This window comes from Diceros bicornis, chromosome 13, assembly GCF_020826845.1.
Source record: "Diceros bicornis minor isolate mBicDic1 chromosome 13, mDicBic1.mat.cur, whole genome shotgun sequence".
Taxonomy (NCBI): domain Eukaryota; kingdom Metazoa; phylum Chordata; class Mammalia; order Perissodactyla; family Rhinocerotidae; genus Diceros; species Diceros bicornis.
The window spans coordinates 10637215-10650471 of record NC_080752.1 but is presented as its reverse complement, the minus strand read 5'-3'; the positions used below and the strand labels follow the sequence as shown (position 1 = coordinate 10650471).

The window sequence follows — 13257 nt, the reverse complement described above, 5'->3', positions numbered from 1 at the left end:
GTAACTATTCATTGAACCAATCAATGAGAATGAGTCAGACCCCCATCTGTCAACAGCAGACGGTGGTTTTCCTGGGTTACTCTCTCCAGGCCCAGCAGGGGCACCTGGCATCTGCTCCTGTCAGACAACCTTCCCACTGAATTGCACTCCCCGTCGCACATGCATGACACGCTCCAACACGTGTGCCTCACGTGCTGTTACCCTTTCCAGCCTTGCCGCCCAGAGCCCAGTGCCCACTCTCGAGGGGACCTCTGCGAGCCCGGCCCCCGTGACCCCAGCCGCTGCCATCCCCACAGCGCCCTCGGCGACCCCCACCGCCCCGCCCGAGGAGGAGGACCCAGCGCTGTCCCCACATCTCCTGCTCCCTGATAGCCTCAGCCAGCTGGAGGAGTTCGGGCGGCAGAAGAAGTGGCACAAGAGGCAGAGTAAACACCAGCGGCCACGGCAGTTCAACGACCTCTGGGTCCGCCTCGAGGACAGGTGAGCCGGGGAGGCAGGTCTGCAGGAGCCAGGTCAGCCCACCTCTGTTATCCAGGAGCCCGGCTCTAAGGAAGCGTGGCGGGTGGGTACCTGAGTGGAAACTGCAGGGCTGGCTTGTCCCCATTCACAAGGATCCACCTGTTCGTCTTTCAGGTTTAGGGAGACACTCACATCTGATTTTTCATTTTTATCTCAAAATGAAAGCAAGTTCAATTTTCTCCATTTTAAAGGTGAGGGAATAGAAGCTTCCTTAAGGGGCAGTGGACAAAAGTCTGCTTTGGCCTTAGCTTTCCTGGATGCACCCTGGGGTGCAGAGGTGAAACCAGAGGACAGTGGAGCAGGCTGCTCCATCAAAGGCAGTGAGCCCTGTGCCTGGAAGGTCTGAGCGGCCGACGCCCTGGCAGGGAGGCTGCAGAAGGGACTCTGCTGTGCAGGAAAGAGATGGTAGATGACACCTGGCACCCTAATGCTGTGGGCTCTGTCTCAGGAGGGGATGGGGACTTGGTGATAACCTCGTTGAAAACAGGCAGGTGCAGAAATCTTCTGCCTGTACTGATGTCTCTCTGTCCTCTGCCTGTCTGCCCCTCCAGCCCCTCATGCCACCCCCTCAGCCTGTCTGTCACCAAGCTCCTGCTGTAACCAGGATGCTGTCTTCCAACCTCCACCTGCAAGCTCACTACAGAGCACTTTCCCTAGATTCCGCTTTGGGGTGGGAATCTCCATATTTGGTGAGCAGTGTCACCAGAGCACCTGGGACGTCCCAGGGAGTGACCCTCAGTGAAGGTCAGAGTCCCACTCACTGCCATAGCCCAGCCCTGGACATTGTGCCCCAGGATTGGGTCCTCAGAGACACGGTCTCCATCTGGACCCTAGAGATCATCACCTGGGGTTTCCTCAGCATCCCCAGAAATCACCTGGGGTACTTGTAGACAGACAAATTCCAGTCAGCCCGCAGACCTCATGGATCAGAACCTGCGGTGCAGGGGCCTGGGAAGCCACAGGTTGCATGTGCCCTAGAGTCTTCTGAGCACCTTTGGGAAACTCAGACCCAGCTCTGCATTTACAGATGGTGAACCAAGCAAGGCCCGGGGGCGGGGGGCCTGTCCAGAGGCACACAAGGAATCAGGGGCTGCCTCCTGCGCTGTCTACTTCACGATCCTCCTGCGGCCGGGTCTCTGAGTCGTCTACACAAGGTTGGCGTGGTCCAGTCCACTGTCTTAAAGTGCGGGGCGTGCACTGTTTTAAAAAGACGTCCAGCAAATAAGAGTCGAGGCCACTGCTCCTTTGGGCATTGGTTTCCAGGCACCTGGCTAGGGTTGCCAGGAAATGTCCTTCTGCAGAGCCCCGGCCTGCCCACTGCTGCAGCTATATTAGCTGTGACACATTTGGCTCACATGCCCAGCATGGGCCGCCCCCTTCAAACCAGGAGCAAGGGCGTAAAGTTACTGAGAGCCACTTCCATCGGCCCTGGGGATGGCTCGCGGGCTGCCAGGGAGGCACCGGGCTGACGCAGGCGCTGGCAGCCCATACACAACTCCTATCAGGAGGGTCACTCAGGGCCCCCATCAGCCTGCCGGGGTGACCACGAGACCCGGCCAGTGGTGGGTCCAGCCCATGGGGTGACAGGGGGCTCCTGTCAGCTCCAGCCACGGGCCCCCAGCCCCTAACCACGTCTGAAAGGTAAATTTCAGCCAATGACTCCAAACGGCTTCCTTTTCACAACACGTAGCTCTGAAACACAGAGCCTGGTTTCAGGAGAAGAAAACAGCTTTTCTTTGGCAAGAGGGAGCCCCTTCTAGGTCCCAACAGGTAAATTATGGTTGGATAACGTTCCTCCATCTGATTGGGTTGGAGAAGGATCTTTCCACCGACGGGCAGCCTGTTTGTTGAGTTTCTCACTGCTTCTTAGGGAAGCGGGCCCTGAGCCCCTGAGAGGACTGGGTTCAAGGCACATCTTCCGTCGCTCCAGAGCACTCACTCCATCCTCCTGGGGTTCCCAAGCTTCCAGTTCTCCAAGAGGGAGCAGAGGAAAGCTCCCTGGGGGAACCTCGAGCCCAGTTATAGCCATTCTAACACAACCACTTTCCTTGGAGCTTTCATTTCATTCAGAGTTTTCTCGTTTTCTTGCCCCTAAATCCCGCTGGAGCCATCCCCTCCTCTCCATCGCCTCTCCGTGGCTCATCTGCCACCTGTGATCCTGCAGCAGGGTCCTAATAGGTCTGCTGGCCCCACATCTTGCCCTAGCACATCGCACCCTCCACCCCCAGCCTCCACCAGGTAAACCTCCTGCTTTGGCCTCCCTTCCCGCCTGCTCCGCTGCCCCTCCTCCTGAGGGATGCTGCGGCCCTGTCCTTGCCTGGATGGGCTGTCCCTCAGCAGTCCATGCCCTCCCCGTCTCCCGCCTTTGTCCTTGCTTCTCTCTTTGCTGGGACTGGGTGTGAGTGGTCATTTGCCAAGCTTCTCCTCTGTGCCAGGCGCTTACATCCATCATGTCCCCCAGTCCTGTCAATAGTCCCTGGAAGTAAGCCTTTCTTGACAAACAAGGAAATTGAGGCTCAGCGAGGTCAGCTAACTTGCCCAAGACCAAGTCAGGTGTGGAGTCAGAACCAGCATCCAGGTCTATCTAATGCTAAGGGTCACACTCATCCATGACATACAAACCTCCCTCTCGCCCTCGCCTGGCGAGCATCTCCTCCAACCTCACCTGGCTGAGGTCTCCCTCCCTCCCTGCCGCTTTCCCTGCGCTCCCCTCCCCCACACCCCCACAGCTCCCAGGTGTACCCCTGTCCCAACACAGTCACACAGACTGCAATTCCTCACTTGGGTTTCTAGGCCGGGAGGCCCTGGGGACCAGATCTGGGTTGGACTTCACTGGGTCACCGGAGGCCTCTCTGAGGGTTTGTTGACTGCCTGCATTGAGTGTGAGAAGGAGGGAGAGAGCTGGGGGGTGCTGCAGGCGCCTGGCCAGGACACTGCCTGGAGCAGGCTGGCCTCCCCTCACCCACATTACCCGAGATGTAAACACGCCGGAGGAAGTTTAGAGAAGCAGCAGCCCGTGGCAGGATGATTTATGGGGACCTGTGGAGAGGGCCAAGCGTGTGTCCACAGATGGCTGCGCAGCATTGGCAGAGCACTCTCAGGGAACCCCCACATCTGAGAGCCAGGAGGAGGCAGCAAGGCAGGGGCCATTCCCACACTGGGTGTGTGCAGGGCACCCCCAATGCAGTGTGAGACCTGCAACAACCCTCAGTTTCTCCTTTTGTGCTGTTAGGCCTTGACTGGTCTCCTAAGGTCATGCCAACTCTGTTGTTCTCCCAGTCCACAGCGGGGGGGGGGGGGGGGGCGATGGGGGTGGAGCAGAGTGCTGGGCCATCAGGAGGGAGGGACAGTCCTGAGGGGCAGGTGCAGGGAAGAGAGCACCTTCCAAGTGCTGGGCATGGCCGGAAGCAAGACACAGAGGTGGCCATCAGTGCGTGATGGATGCAGAGCCTTGTGGGTGCCACCATGTGGGGTCAGGGGCTAGAGGACACACAAGTGCAGAGGGTCATTGCCCTGCTGGGCCTCAGTTTCCCCTGATGTTTGAGCAGATGGCCAGATCCCCCTCGGAGGGGAAAAAACACAATGTTCCGCCCCTCGGGCCCTTGGGAGGGCTCTCCTCACCTCCTGCTGGCCTGCCCATCCTGCCCCGAGGTTCTCTACCTCCAGTTTCTCCTGGCACAGCCCACCTGGGACAGTACAGGGTGATCAGCATCTCTGCATGAGGCCAGAGCCCTGTCTGGTTAGCGGTGGAAGATGCCCCCATGAGAAATGGGAAGCAGGATCACTCAGTGAATAAAAGCACAGATGAATTCAGGCAGAACCTGCTTCAAATCCCAGCCCCTCCTCTTCCTTGCTTTCAGGCTTAGAGAGTAAACGAGATGATGCTTGTAAAGTGGTAAGCCGGCATCAGACCACATGACACTCAGGAACAGTTGTCTCCAAAGTTGGTAGCCGGGCTCTCAGTGTCTGGTCTAAGATGCCTCCTTCCCCCCTCCCCAGCAGGAGCTGCTCGTGGGCCTTTAGTGCGTCTTAGGCTTAAAGCCTTAACTGAGCACCTAGATGGGTGCTGCACACTCCCCGCCGTTTCACAGGAGCACGCGGGCCACACGCCGGTTACCCAGCCCCGTGTCGTGTGCTGGCAGGGACGAGAGCAGGAAGAGTCTCGGGTCGCGGCCAGGCGGGGAGAGCTCTCCAATATGGTGCAGCTGAAAGGGCCCTGGAGCCACAGTCCGTCTACCTGTGCCTGCAGGAGTCCGGTCAGCAAGGGCTGGAGGGTCGGGGCCCTGAAGGTCAGACGTGACAGTGAGGGCTGAGGGAGGGTGAAGGCGTTCCCAGCAGAGACGACCATGTGGCCAAAGGTGTGGCAGCTGGCATGGGCCTTAGCAGCAGGACGTGGCGCAGCAGGCAAACCCGTCACTGTAGATCTCTGCCTGCGTCTGACCTGTGTGGCCCAGAGAGGCTGAGGCCCAGACCAGAATCGCACCAGAGCTCCTCCAGCTGGCCCACATCGAGAGCTCCGCCCCCAGGCAGCAGGACCACCGTCATCAGGCCTGCGTGCCCAAGCTCCATCTCCTCTCGTCTACTCAGGACCCTCTAAGGAGCTCACCCGGGGCACAGCCCTGCAGCCCCTGTCTTGGCACGAAAGCCACGGCCCCCAGACTCCCAGAACCTAGCTCTGGATGGCTCCTGGAGACCCTCTAGTGCCGAGATCGGCCCCCTGCTCCAGGAAGCCCTATGGGGGGGCGGGGCGGGGCAGGCAGCAGACCCCGTCTCAGGCACCAACCCCACTTTTCTGTGTTTTTATACCTTGGGCTTCTGCCTAAGATCCCACTTCTGGCTTCTGCTGCCAGAAAACATTTTCAAGTCCGTGGGTCTACTCCTGCTCCTTCATTGTACACATGGGGAAACTGAGGCCTAGAGGTCAGGACTTGCCCGCAGTCGTGCAGTGAACAGGAACATAGGGCAGGCTAGAATGGGGCCTTCGCCTTCCGCCCAGGCAGAGTGGCCCTTCCCCATGCGAGGGGTCCTGTGGGCTCGGAGCAGACTCAGCCCCTTTGTGCCAGCCGTCTACAGAGCCTGGGAACACTCAGAGTGTTTGGTTTGGCTTTGAGGCCACCTTGCCATGAGACAGCTTTCCCCAGCATGGGCCTGGGGTGTGGGGGGGATCTGGACGGGGGACTCAGTTTTGCGAGCAGAGTGGGCCAAGGAGGCGGGGGCGTTTGGAGGTGCCTCTCCTCCCCCACCCCAGCCTCACCCCATTTCCCTGGGACTCCTTCCAAGCAACAAAAGCCCCCTCAGGCTCCAAGGGGGAGTTTGCATCCTTGGTTTTCAAAGTGTGAAAGCAAATGCATTTGGGCACCTTTGAGACATAATTTTATAACTCCTACTTGGTCCTCCTTCTGATGGGCAGCCAGGGCCCCACTCCAGGCACCCCGAATGGCGCAGCCTCCTCTCCCGAGGCCAGCCCTCGAGGATCCCCGCTGCTTAGGCTGAGAGGATGGGGCAGAGGCTAGGAAGGGACTTTTCAGGGACATTTTGTGTTGTGTGGGAAGATTCTCTTTTCATTAGGAAAAAAAGAGAGGAAGGGGCTGAGGGAATGACCCCTCTGGGCGCAGGCATGAACCCCTCCAAGGGCTGAGGCTGCATCAGGTCTCACCTCCCACCCTGGTAAGCCTCCAGGATTCTCGAGTCTCGGCAGGAAGCCGGCGCCTCGCTCCTGGGTTCTCCATCACACGTTTGCTCGGCCCACAGTTGGGGACGGCAGCAGGCCCGGCTCGGGCTGGGGAGCCAGACTGCCCGATGCATGCTGTGTCCTAATCTTCAGGCTCAGTTTCCTCATCTTGGAAATGGGAATAATAAGATGACACGTGTAGCATCAAGCGCAGAGTCTGCCAGCACATGGGAAGCGCTCCATAAGTGGAGGATGTTATTAGTAGAGAGACACAGACACAAACATCTTAATAACGGTGCTAACAGTAGCCAACACCATATAGCACTTCCAGTGCCAGGCACTGTTCTAAGCACTTTATGTACAGAAACCCATTCAAACCTCATCCACATAAACATGGGCCTGTGACACGGTGTGACAGTGAGAAATGCATAAGGTTCTGTGGGAGCCTTAACTCTCCCAGGTGGTACTAGGGGATGGAGGACAGATGTAAGGGCCTCCAGGGGTCATTGAGTCAGGCCTTCAAAGGTGAACTGGAAAATGACAGCAGGGCATTAGATGCGAGAGGGTGGTGTGTGCTGGGAGAGCCAGGAAAGGTGAGGTCCGCCAGCACCGGGTTGTGTGAGAGGTCTTGGGGGCTCTGAAGGCTGGCATGGGTGAGAGGCACAACGTGCCAGATTTTGTGGGTTCTAAGGGGCATTTGAAGTCACCTGGTCAGCCCCCTCCCCTCCAGTTCCACATGCACACTCTCTGTTCAGGAACATCTTCCGTCTGTCCGTGTGTGTGACAAGCATTTGCTCCCTCCTCTCCTGGCAGCATCTCTGGGAGTTTCTAAGACAGAGGAGCACAGTGCATCACAGCTGTCCACTCCAGGTGGAGGAGAACCTCACTCGAGGACGCAGCGGGGTCTTGTGGCTGGAGCATGACCAGGAGGAGGGAGGGACAGGGCAGGGAGTGAGGACCCTTCCTCTTTGGAGAGTGTCTGGACACACACTGCCCGAGCAGAGGTCCCAGCCCATGTGGAGGCAGGGGTGTGTTGGTGACCCCGGGACTCCCCTACCCACCCGCCCAGGCTGAGGCTAAGCCAGGCTGCATGAGAGGCGTCAGGTCGGCAGGGCAGTGGGACTGGGCTGCGGAGGTGATAATTACAGAGCTCACCACAGTGCAATGGCCGGTTGTTGGAACTTCGTGCCCAGCATATGGACACTCAAGCCAGGGTGGGGCAGGGGACCCCCAGATGACCCGAGAGTGAGCAGCCTGTCGGGGAGGGCTGGTAAGTGCTGAAAGTTGGGGCAGTGTCCCTCATGGAGGAGGTCGCCCGCACTGCAGACGCCCAGGGAGGGCCAAGCTTCAACTGCTAGTGAGCACCTACTGTGTGCATGCTTCAGATTCTGGCCCTGCCGTGGGTCCTGGAGCAAGTTACTTAACCTCTCTGTGCCTCGGTTTCTTCATAAATAAAACGGGGATAATAGACGTACCTGCCTCCTAGTGTTGTCACGAGGATTAGAGTTAATATATGGTAAGGGCCTCGCACAGAGCTGGCACAGGGCCAGCTCTGTAATTACTTCTCTGGTCCCCCAGGGCGCCCCCAGCATGTGCAAGCTAGACTTGCTGCCCTCACAGCCGACTGCGGTGTCGTCTGTTCCATGAGGCCCTCCTGGCCCCGCGCTGGATCGAGGGCCCTCTGTGTGTCCCCTGCCCCAGGGCTCCCCTCCCCTCCTTGCCCCTCTGGTGTGGTGGGGCTCGTTGGATCCACCGCCTTCGTCTGCCTCCCGCCACCCGCGGCTCCGCAGGGTAAACATGGGCTCATCGCTTCTGGGGCCCCGGCCCTTTCCTTCACCCCAGAGCCTGCTATCCCCGTCAACCCCACCCAAGCCCCATGGCCTCTCTTGATATGCCTCTGTCCTTGTCCCCTTTCTCCCCCAGTCCCTGTCTTGCCCTCTGTCCCTCTCTTTGTTCATCATTCCTACCTCTTTTTCCAGGACTTGAGCTGGTAACCTGGTCCAGCGCCCTACCTGGCCCCCGCCTCCCCTGCACCTCCCGATGCCCCCGAGTGCCGGCCTCAGCCTGCCGAAGCGTTCTGACCTTAATCTCTTTTTATTTCTCTCTGTCTCTCTGTCTCTCTCTCCTTCCCTCTTTCACATAAGCTTTCTTGAGCCAAGAACCTTACCGGTTACCTCCAAAACTGGATGCTATTTTCATAAGTTCCTGAAGGACCACACTTTTCACTAAAACCCCCTTTACTTATCAGAGTGAGGCCGACCCCAGGGCTCCCGCCCCGTGGAGGAGCGGCCCCCACTTCCTCTGTGACCTGGCCGCCATTTGGCCTCTCTGAGTCTCCGTTTTCTCATCTGGCAAAGGCGGATGATGAGACCTGTTGTGAAGGTTTGTTTTGAGCACCAGCGATGCTCTCAATAGACAGCAGTCGTGATAACGAGGCCCGTGAGAGGGTGGGGTTGCCTATGTGTGTCGTCTTCTGTTTATTTCAGACTGGGGAGGGGAGGGCAGCGGGAGGCCTGGGCACCTATGTGCCTGCTGTGGAGGCCGGTTGCCTCAGATCGGTCTCCTCCGTAACACGTTCATTCTTTCTGCCTGGGACCCATCCTGAGTGGTCACACTTGAGGCCTGTGTCCTGGAGCCTGGGGCAAGAGGGTAAGTGTGCCCTCAGGAGCCCAACCGGTTGTATGGCCCTGGGCTGCTCACTTTCCCTGTCTGAGCCCCTTGTTTCCTTCTCCATCTTAAGAGAAAAAAATAGACCAGATAAAGTCGGATCTGAACCCTCAGGCCACAGCCCAGGACGAGGCAACTGAGCTGTCACCCCGGTCTCCTGTGTTTTCTCCCTCCAGCACCACAGCCTCGCCGCCCCCGCTGCCCCTGCAGCCCACGCCCAGCCCTGGGACTGCCAAGCCCCTCTTGCAGCTCTCCGACCAGCTCCAGCAGCAGGAAGAGCCGGGGCTCGCCAGCGGCTCTGCGCCCTGCTGCTTACGGCCCCCCCTGGGCCTACTCCCGGCCATGGCTGCCAGCATCGCGGCGCCCCTCCTGCTGCACAGCCTCGGGCCCTCCTGACCTCGGCCACCCCGGGCGGAGAAGCCAGAGAAACCATCAGAGGGTCTGCAGCCGCACCCCACTGCCCCTGCCACCACCTCCAGGGGTGCCTGACACCTCTCGGGCAGTCCAGACAGGATCCGTTAGAAAACTAGAGCTTTATTATACCTGTGTTACATCTTCTTTTTTGTAGAAGGATCTTAATTTCCCATAGTGCTATGGGGCTCTTTTGTAAAATTTGTGTCCATATTAAAAAAGAAAAATGTATTTATTCTACTGATAAAACTATTTTTATGTGGCCTATGTTAATAACCCCTTAATTAGCCCCAATGCCAACCCAGGTTGCCAGGACCTCTGCAACCTCAGGCGGACCGTGGCTTTGAACTGGCTTACTCCAGGATCAGCGGCAGCATCCGGTGTCCAGGTTTAGCTTCTCCCTCCATGGGGGCCTCAGAGGGACGGGGAGGCAGACAGCCTTAGCTTTTGTGAAGCTGGATTTGGGAGCCAGAGATGTGAATGCTGCCCATCCTTCCCTCCCCCGGGTGCTTCCTAGGGCTGGGAAGATAGCTTAGGAAAGAGAATGCTGCTATTTTGAAAACTCTGAGTGTCTGTGAACTGGCCCTCCAGAACTCTTGGTAAGTGTTTTGACCAAAGCCCTGGAGTGGGGAGAAGGATTGGGTGCTGAGGGAGGTGGTCCCCAGCCCATGTGACAGACAGAGTGAGATGCAAAGAGAGGGAGATGGTTGCCCAAGGTCACACAGCAAGTGGGAGATCAAGGATGTGAGCCTCTCTGTTCTGGTATCGTTAATCCAGCTCGCCTTACAGGAGAGGCTGTTGAAGTCACGGCCAAACGGAATGAGCTGGGCCGACGGACAGGAGGGGGCACAGAAGGGCAGTTTTAGGGCCAGGGAGGGGCTCTAGGAGTCATGTGGGAATAATAGCCGTCTGAGAGCTGCCATTTGTCCAGGACCTGCTGCGTGGCAGGCACTTTGCACATTTACTTTGTCACTGATCCTCACGCCCATTCTGTGAGATGTGTATCCTATTTCACAGATGAGGAAACTGAGCCTCAATAAGGCATGAAGGGACTTGCTCAAGGTCACCCAGCTGGGACATAGCCCCAGAAACATGTGATTCAGAAGCGGTACTTGTTTCCTGGACCGTATTCTGCTGTGTTCTCCCCATACAGGGAGGCTCCCAGAGGGGCAGCTCTCACCCAAATGGGCCAGCATGCTCCCTACTCCAGCCAGAGAGCCTGTTTGGCCACACTTACTCATGTCGGTCCCTCTGGCCAAAGGGCTCTGGCAACAGCGTGTGCCACGTGTCTCATGCCCCGACGTGTCTTATCTTAGAGCCGGTGAGAGGCCTTCCTGCCAAATCAGAGGCTGGGGGCCGGGGACCGGGGGAGGCAGAGCAGCCAAATGGAGGCAAGCAGGCCTCAGAGAGACCGACCTAGTTCCTCTGCCCCCGACGTGGTGGCCGAGAAGGCAGAGGACCCAGGTTGGCTGCCTTCCAGCCCCAAACCCTCAGAGGGTTAGCAGCTCATCATTTACAGGGTCCTGGGACCCAAGAGCAGAAAGAACCCCTTACTTGACAAATAATGACAGTAAGAGAAAGAATAAAGTCAAGTGGGGAGGCATTTCCCCAAGGCTGCACGGCGGGCAGGTCTGCTGACTTCCAGCCCAGTGCTCTCAGCGTCACTGCACCGTGGGTTTCCCTGGCAGGGCTGGTTGTAGCTGATCAGCCTCAGTGCCATCATGCCCAGCGTGGCAGCTGTCTCCCTTCTGAGATGGGAGAATTCTGGGCAGCTCGTTGGATGGTCAGAGGTCCCATGGGCATCTTGGCCGGCAGTTGAATTCTTTTCAGCTCAGCCACGATGGATGTGTTTGAGCCTGAGACCTGGCAGGAGCCCTGTGAGAGTCCAGCCAGCCCCATGGGTACCATGCTGTAAACTGAACTTGACCCCAGCCAGGGCTGGAGTCCTTGTATCCTTGGCAGAAACGTGACTTCCTGGTTCTGAGCAGGAAGGGGCTTAGCTGACTAGAAAGAGGCTCAGAAGGCCTGTTGCACATCAAACAGATCGTGCGAAGTGCTGTTGGGATGAGATAAGTGTGCAGGAATTAGAAACACACAGGCCAGGTTCCCCTCTGTTCGGGGCAGAGTGTGGCATGAGAGGTATTGAGACAGAGCTTGAGGTTAATTAAAGATGAAGCGTTTGGGTAAACAGCCCAGGCACCTGACCGCGTGCCCAGAGCTGTGCCAGGCACGGGGCCAAAGAGGTAGATTAACTCAGGGTGTGATTATCCAGCACACGCAGTGCCAGGCTCTGTGTCGGGGCCAAGTCTAGCCGCCTTTCCGAGCCTCGAGGAGCTCGTCATCAGGATGGAACAAGTGGCCCAATCCTAGGCTCCTAGAGGGAACTTCAGAGGTTATCCTGTCCAGGCCCCCGACCGCAGGCAGGTTCAGCCCTAGTCTTCCCCAGATCCCTCCTCTGGGCAGATGGGGGGATTCAAACTCTCCCTCAACCCAGCACCCGAGTGTTTAAAGAAAGATGGATGGGCAACAGGCAGATGGACTGACTTATTAGGTAGACATGTGCCGAGGGGACAGCCAGAGCCAGTGTGGGTCAGATGTCTGCAGCCTAAGTTTGCTGATCCCTGAGGACCACCCTCTGGCCGGGGTTTGAAATGAACTGAACTTGCTGACTTATGTCCCAGAAGTCCTGAAGCACATATAAAGGAATCTGTATGGCTGGGGCCCTTGAATTCTCTCATCCTGGGCCAGGGAAACACCATTCCATCAGCAGCCACTCATGCACTTGGAATGATCTATCCCCTACTGCTGACATTTTTTCCAGCACATTCTATGTGCCTAGTCTAGTAAAATGCCCCTGTTCTCTGAGAGCATTGTGTACATCTCACAGGGCTTTCATGTGTGACCTTGAGACAGGCAAGGAAGATGGAAGGACTGAGACCCAGCAGGTGAGGTGACCTGCCTGAGGTTAGGCAGTGTGTTAGTGGTGGCCCTAGGTCCTTGTCTCTCAGGAAAGCTGACTGAATGACCAAGGGGCCTTCTGGGGCTAGTCAGTATGGCCCTGTCTTCCAGTCTTCTTCCAGACTGGTCTGATGCACCAGCAGCCAGTTGAAGGCAGGGACAGCGGAGGTGTTTGAGTCAGGCTGCAGGGAGATGCAGAGGGCCCCTCTAGCTTTGAGATTCAAAGATCTGGAGTGTACAGAGCACGGAAACTTTTACTGACTGGCAAATTTGCCTTTGCACTGCAAGACTGAGCAGATTTTTCTTGTGCTGAATGTTCTGTCGTCTACTTCCTGGCCTCAGCTAGGCTTGGGCAAGCCTAGGGGCTCAGGACGCTTGTCCCACCGTCCCAGCCTCCAGCCTGGTCACAACAGATCCCAGGAAAGGAAAGTTTATAAAAACCCCATGAAGGGCATGAGAAGTTCCCCCTGGGAATTGCAGCGTTGATGGTCTCCTATGTGGCAGAGAACAGAATGGGGGCTGGTGATAGTGTTTCAGTGACCATGGGATAGGAACCAAAGTCCTCAGCCTGGTCTTCCGGACCCTCCGTGATCTGGCACTGCTGACCTGGCAGCTATGTCTCCCATCTCTCCCACTCTGTGCCTGGCCAGACTGGCTCACATTTGTCATTTCTAGAGTAGACAGGATGTTTCACACAGGCCGCTCCCTAGGCCTGGAAACTCCCTTCTCTTACCCGTAACTGCTCATCCTTTGAGGATCCACTCAGACAGCATCTCCTCCAGGAAGCCCCCTGCGATTCCCTTGTACTCTCTTAGCACCTGTCACAACACCCACTCATCAGTGTTGAGACTGTCTAATCATGTCTCTGGTCTCCTGTCAGACTGTGAGCTTCCTCGATGGCAGAGGCCATGTACGTTCATCTTTGTGTCCTCGTCTGATGCAAAGACGGCACTCAATAGATGTGTGGAGAGGGAAGGAGGAAGGAAGGAAGGAAAGGAGAGAGGCAGATCTTAGCTCTGCTTGTGGAAAAT

The 13257-nt window shown here is 57.4% G+C and overlaps 1 protein-coding gene across 1 annotated transcript in view; it reads left to right on the top strand.

Annotated features, from left to right (window-relative positions):
• TRABD2B (TraB domain containing 2B) overlaps positions 1 to 12625 on the top strand; it is a 220156-nt gene extending 207531 nt beyond the window's left edge. The window contains exons 6-7 of the mRNA XM_058552351.1: positions 211 to 480; positions 9034 to 12625. Coding sequence (XP_058408334.1) covers positions 211 to 480; positions 9034 to 9253 — 490 coding nt within the window. The 3' untranslated portion in view covers positions 9254 to 12625. The remainder of the gene's footprint in view (positions 1 to 210; positions 481 to 9033) is intronic.
• Positions 12626 to 13257: the final 632 nt, after the last annotated feature.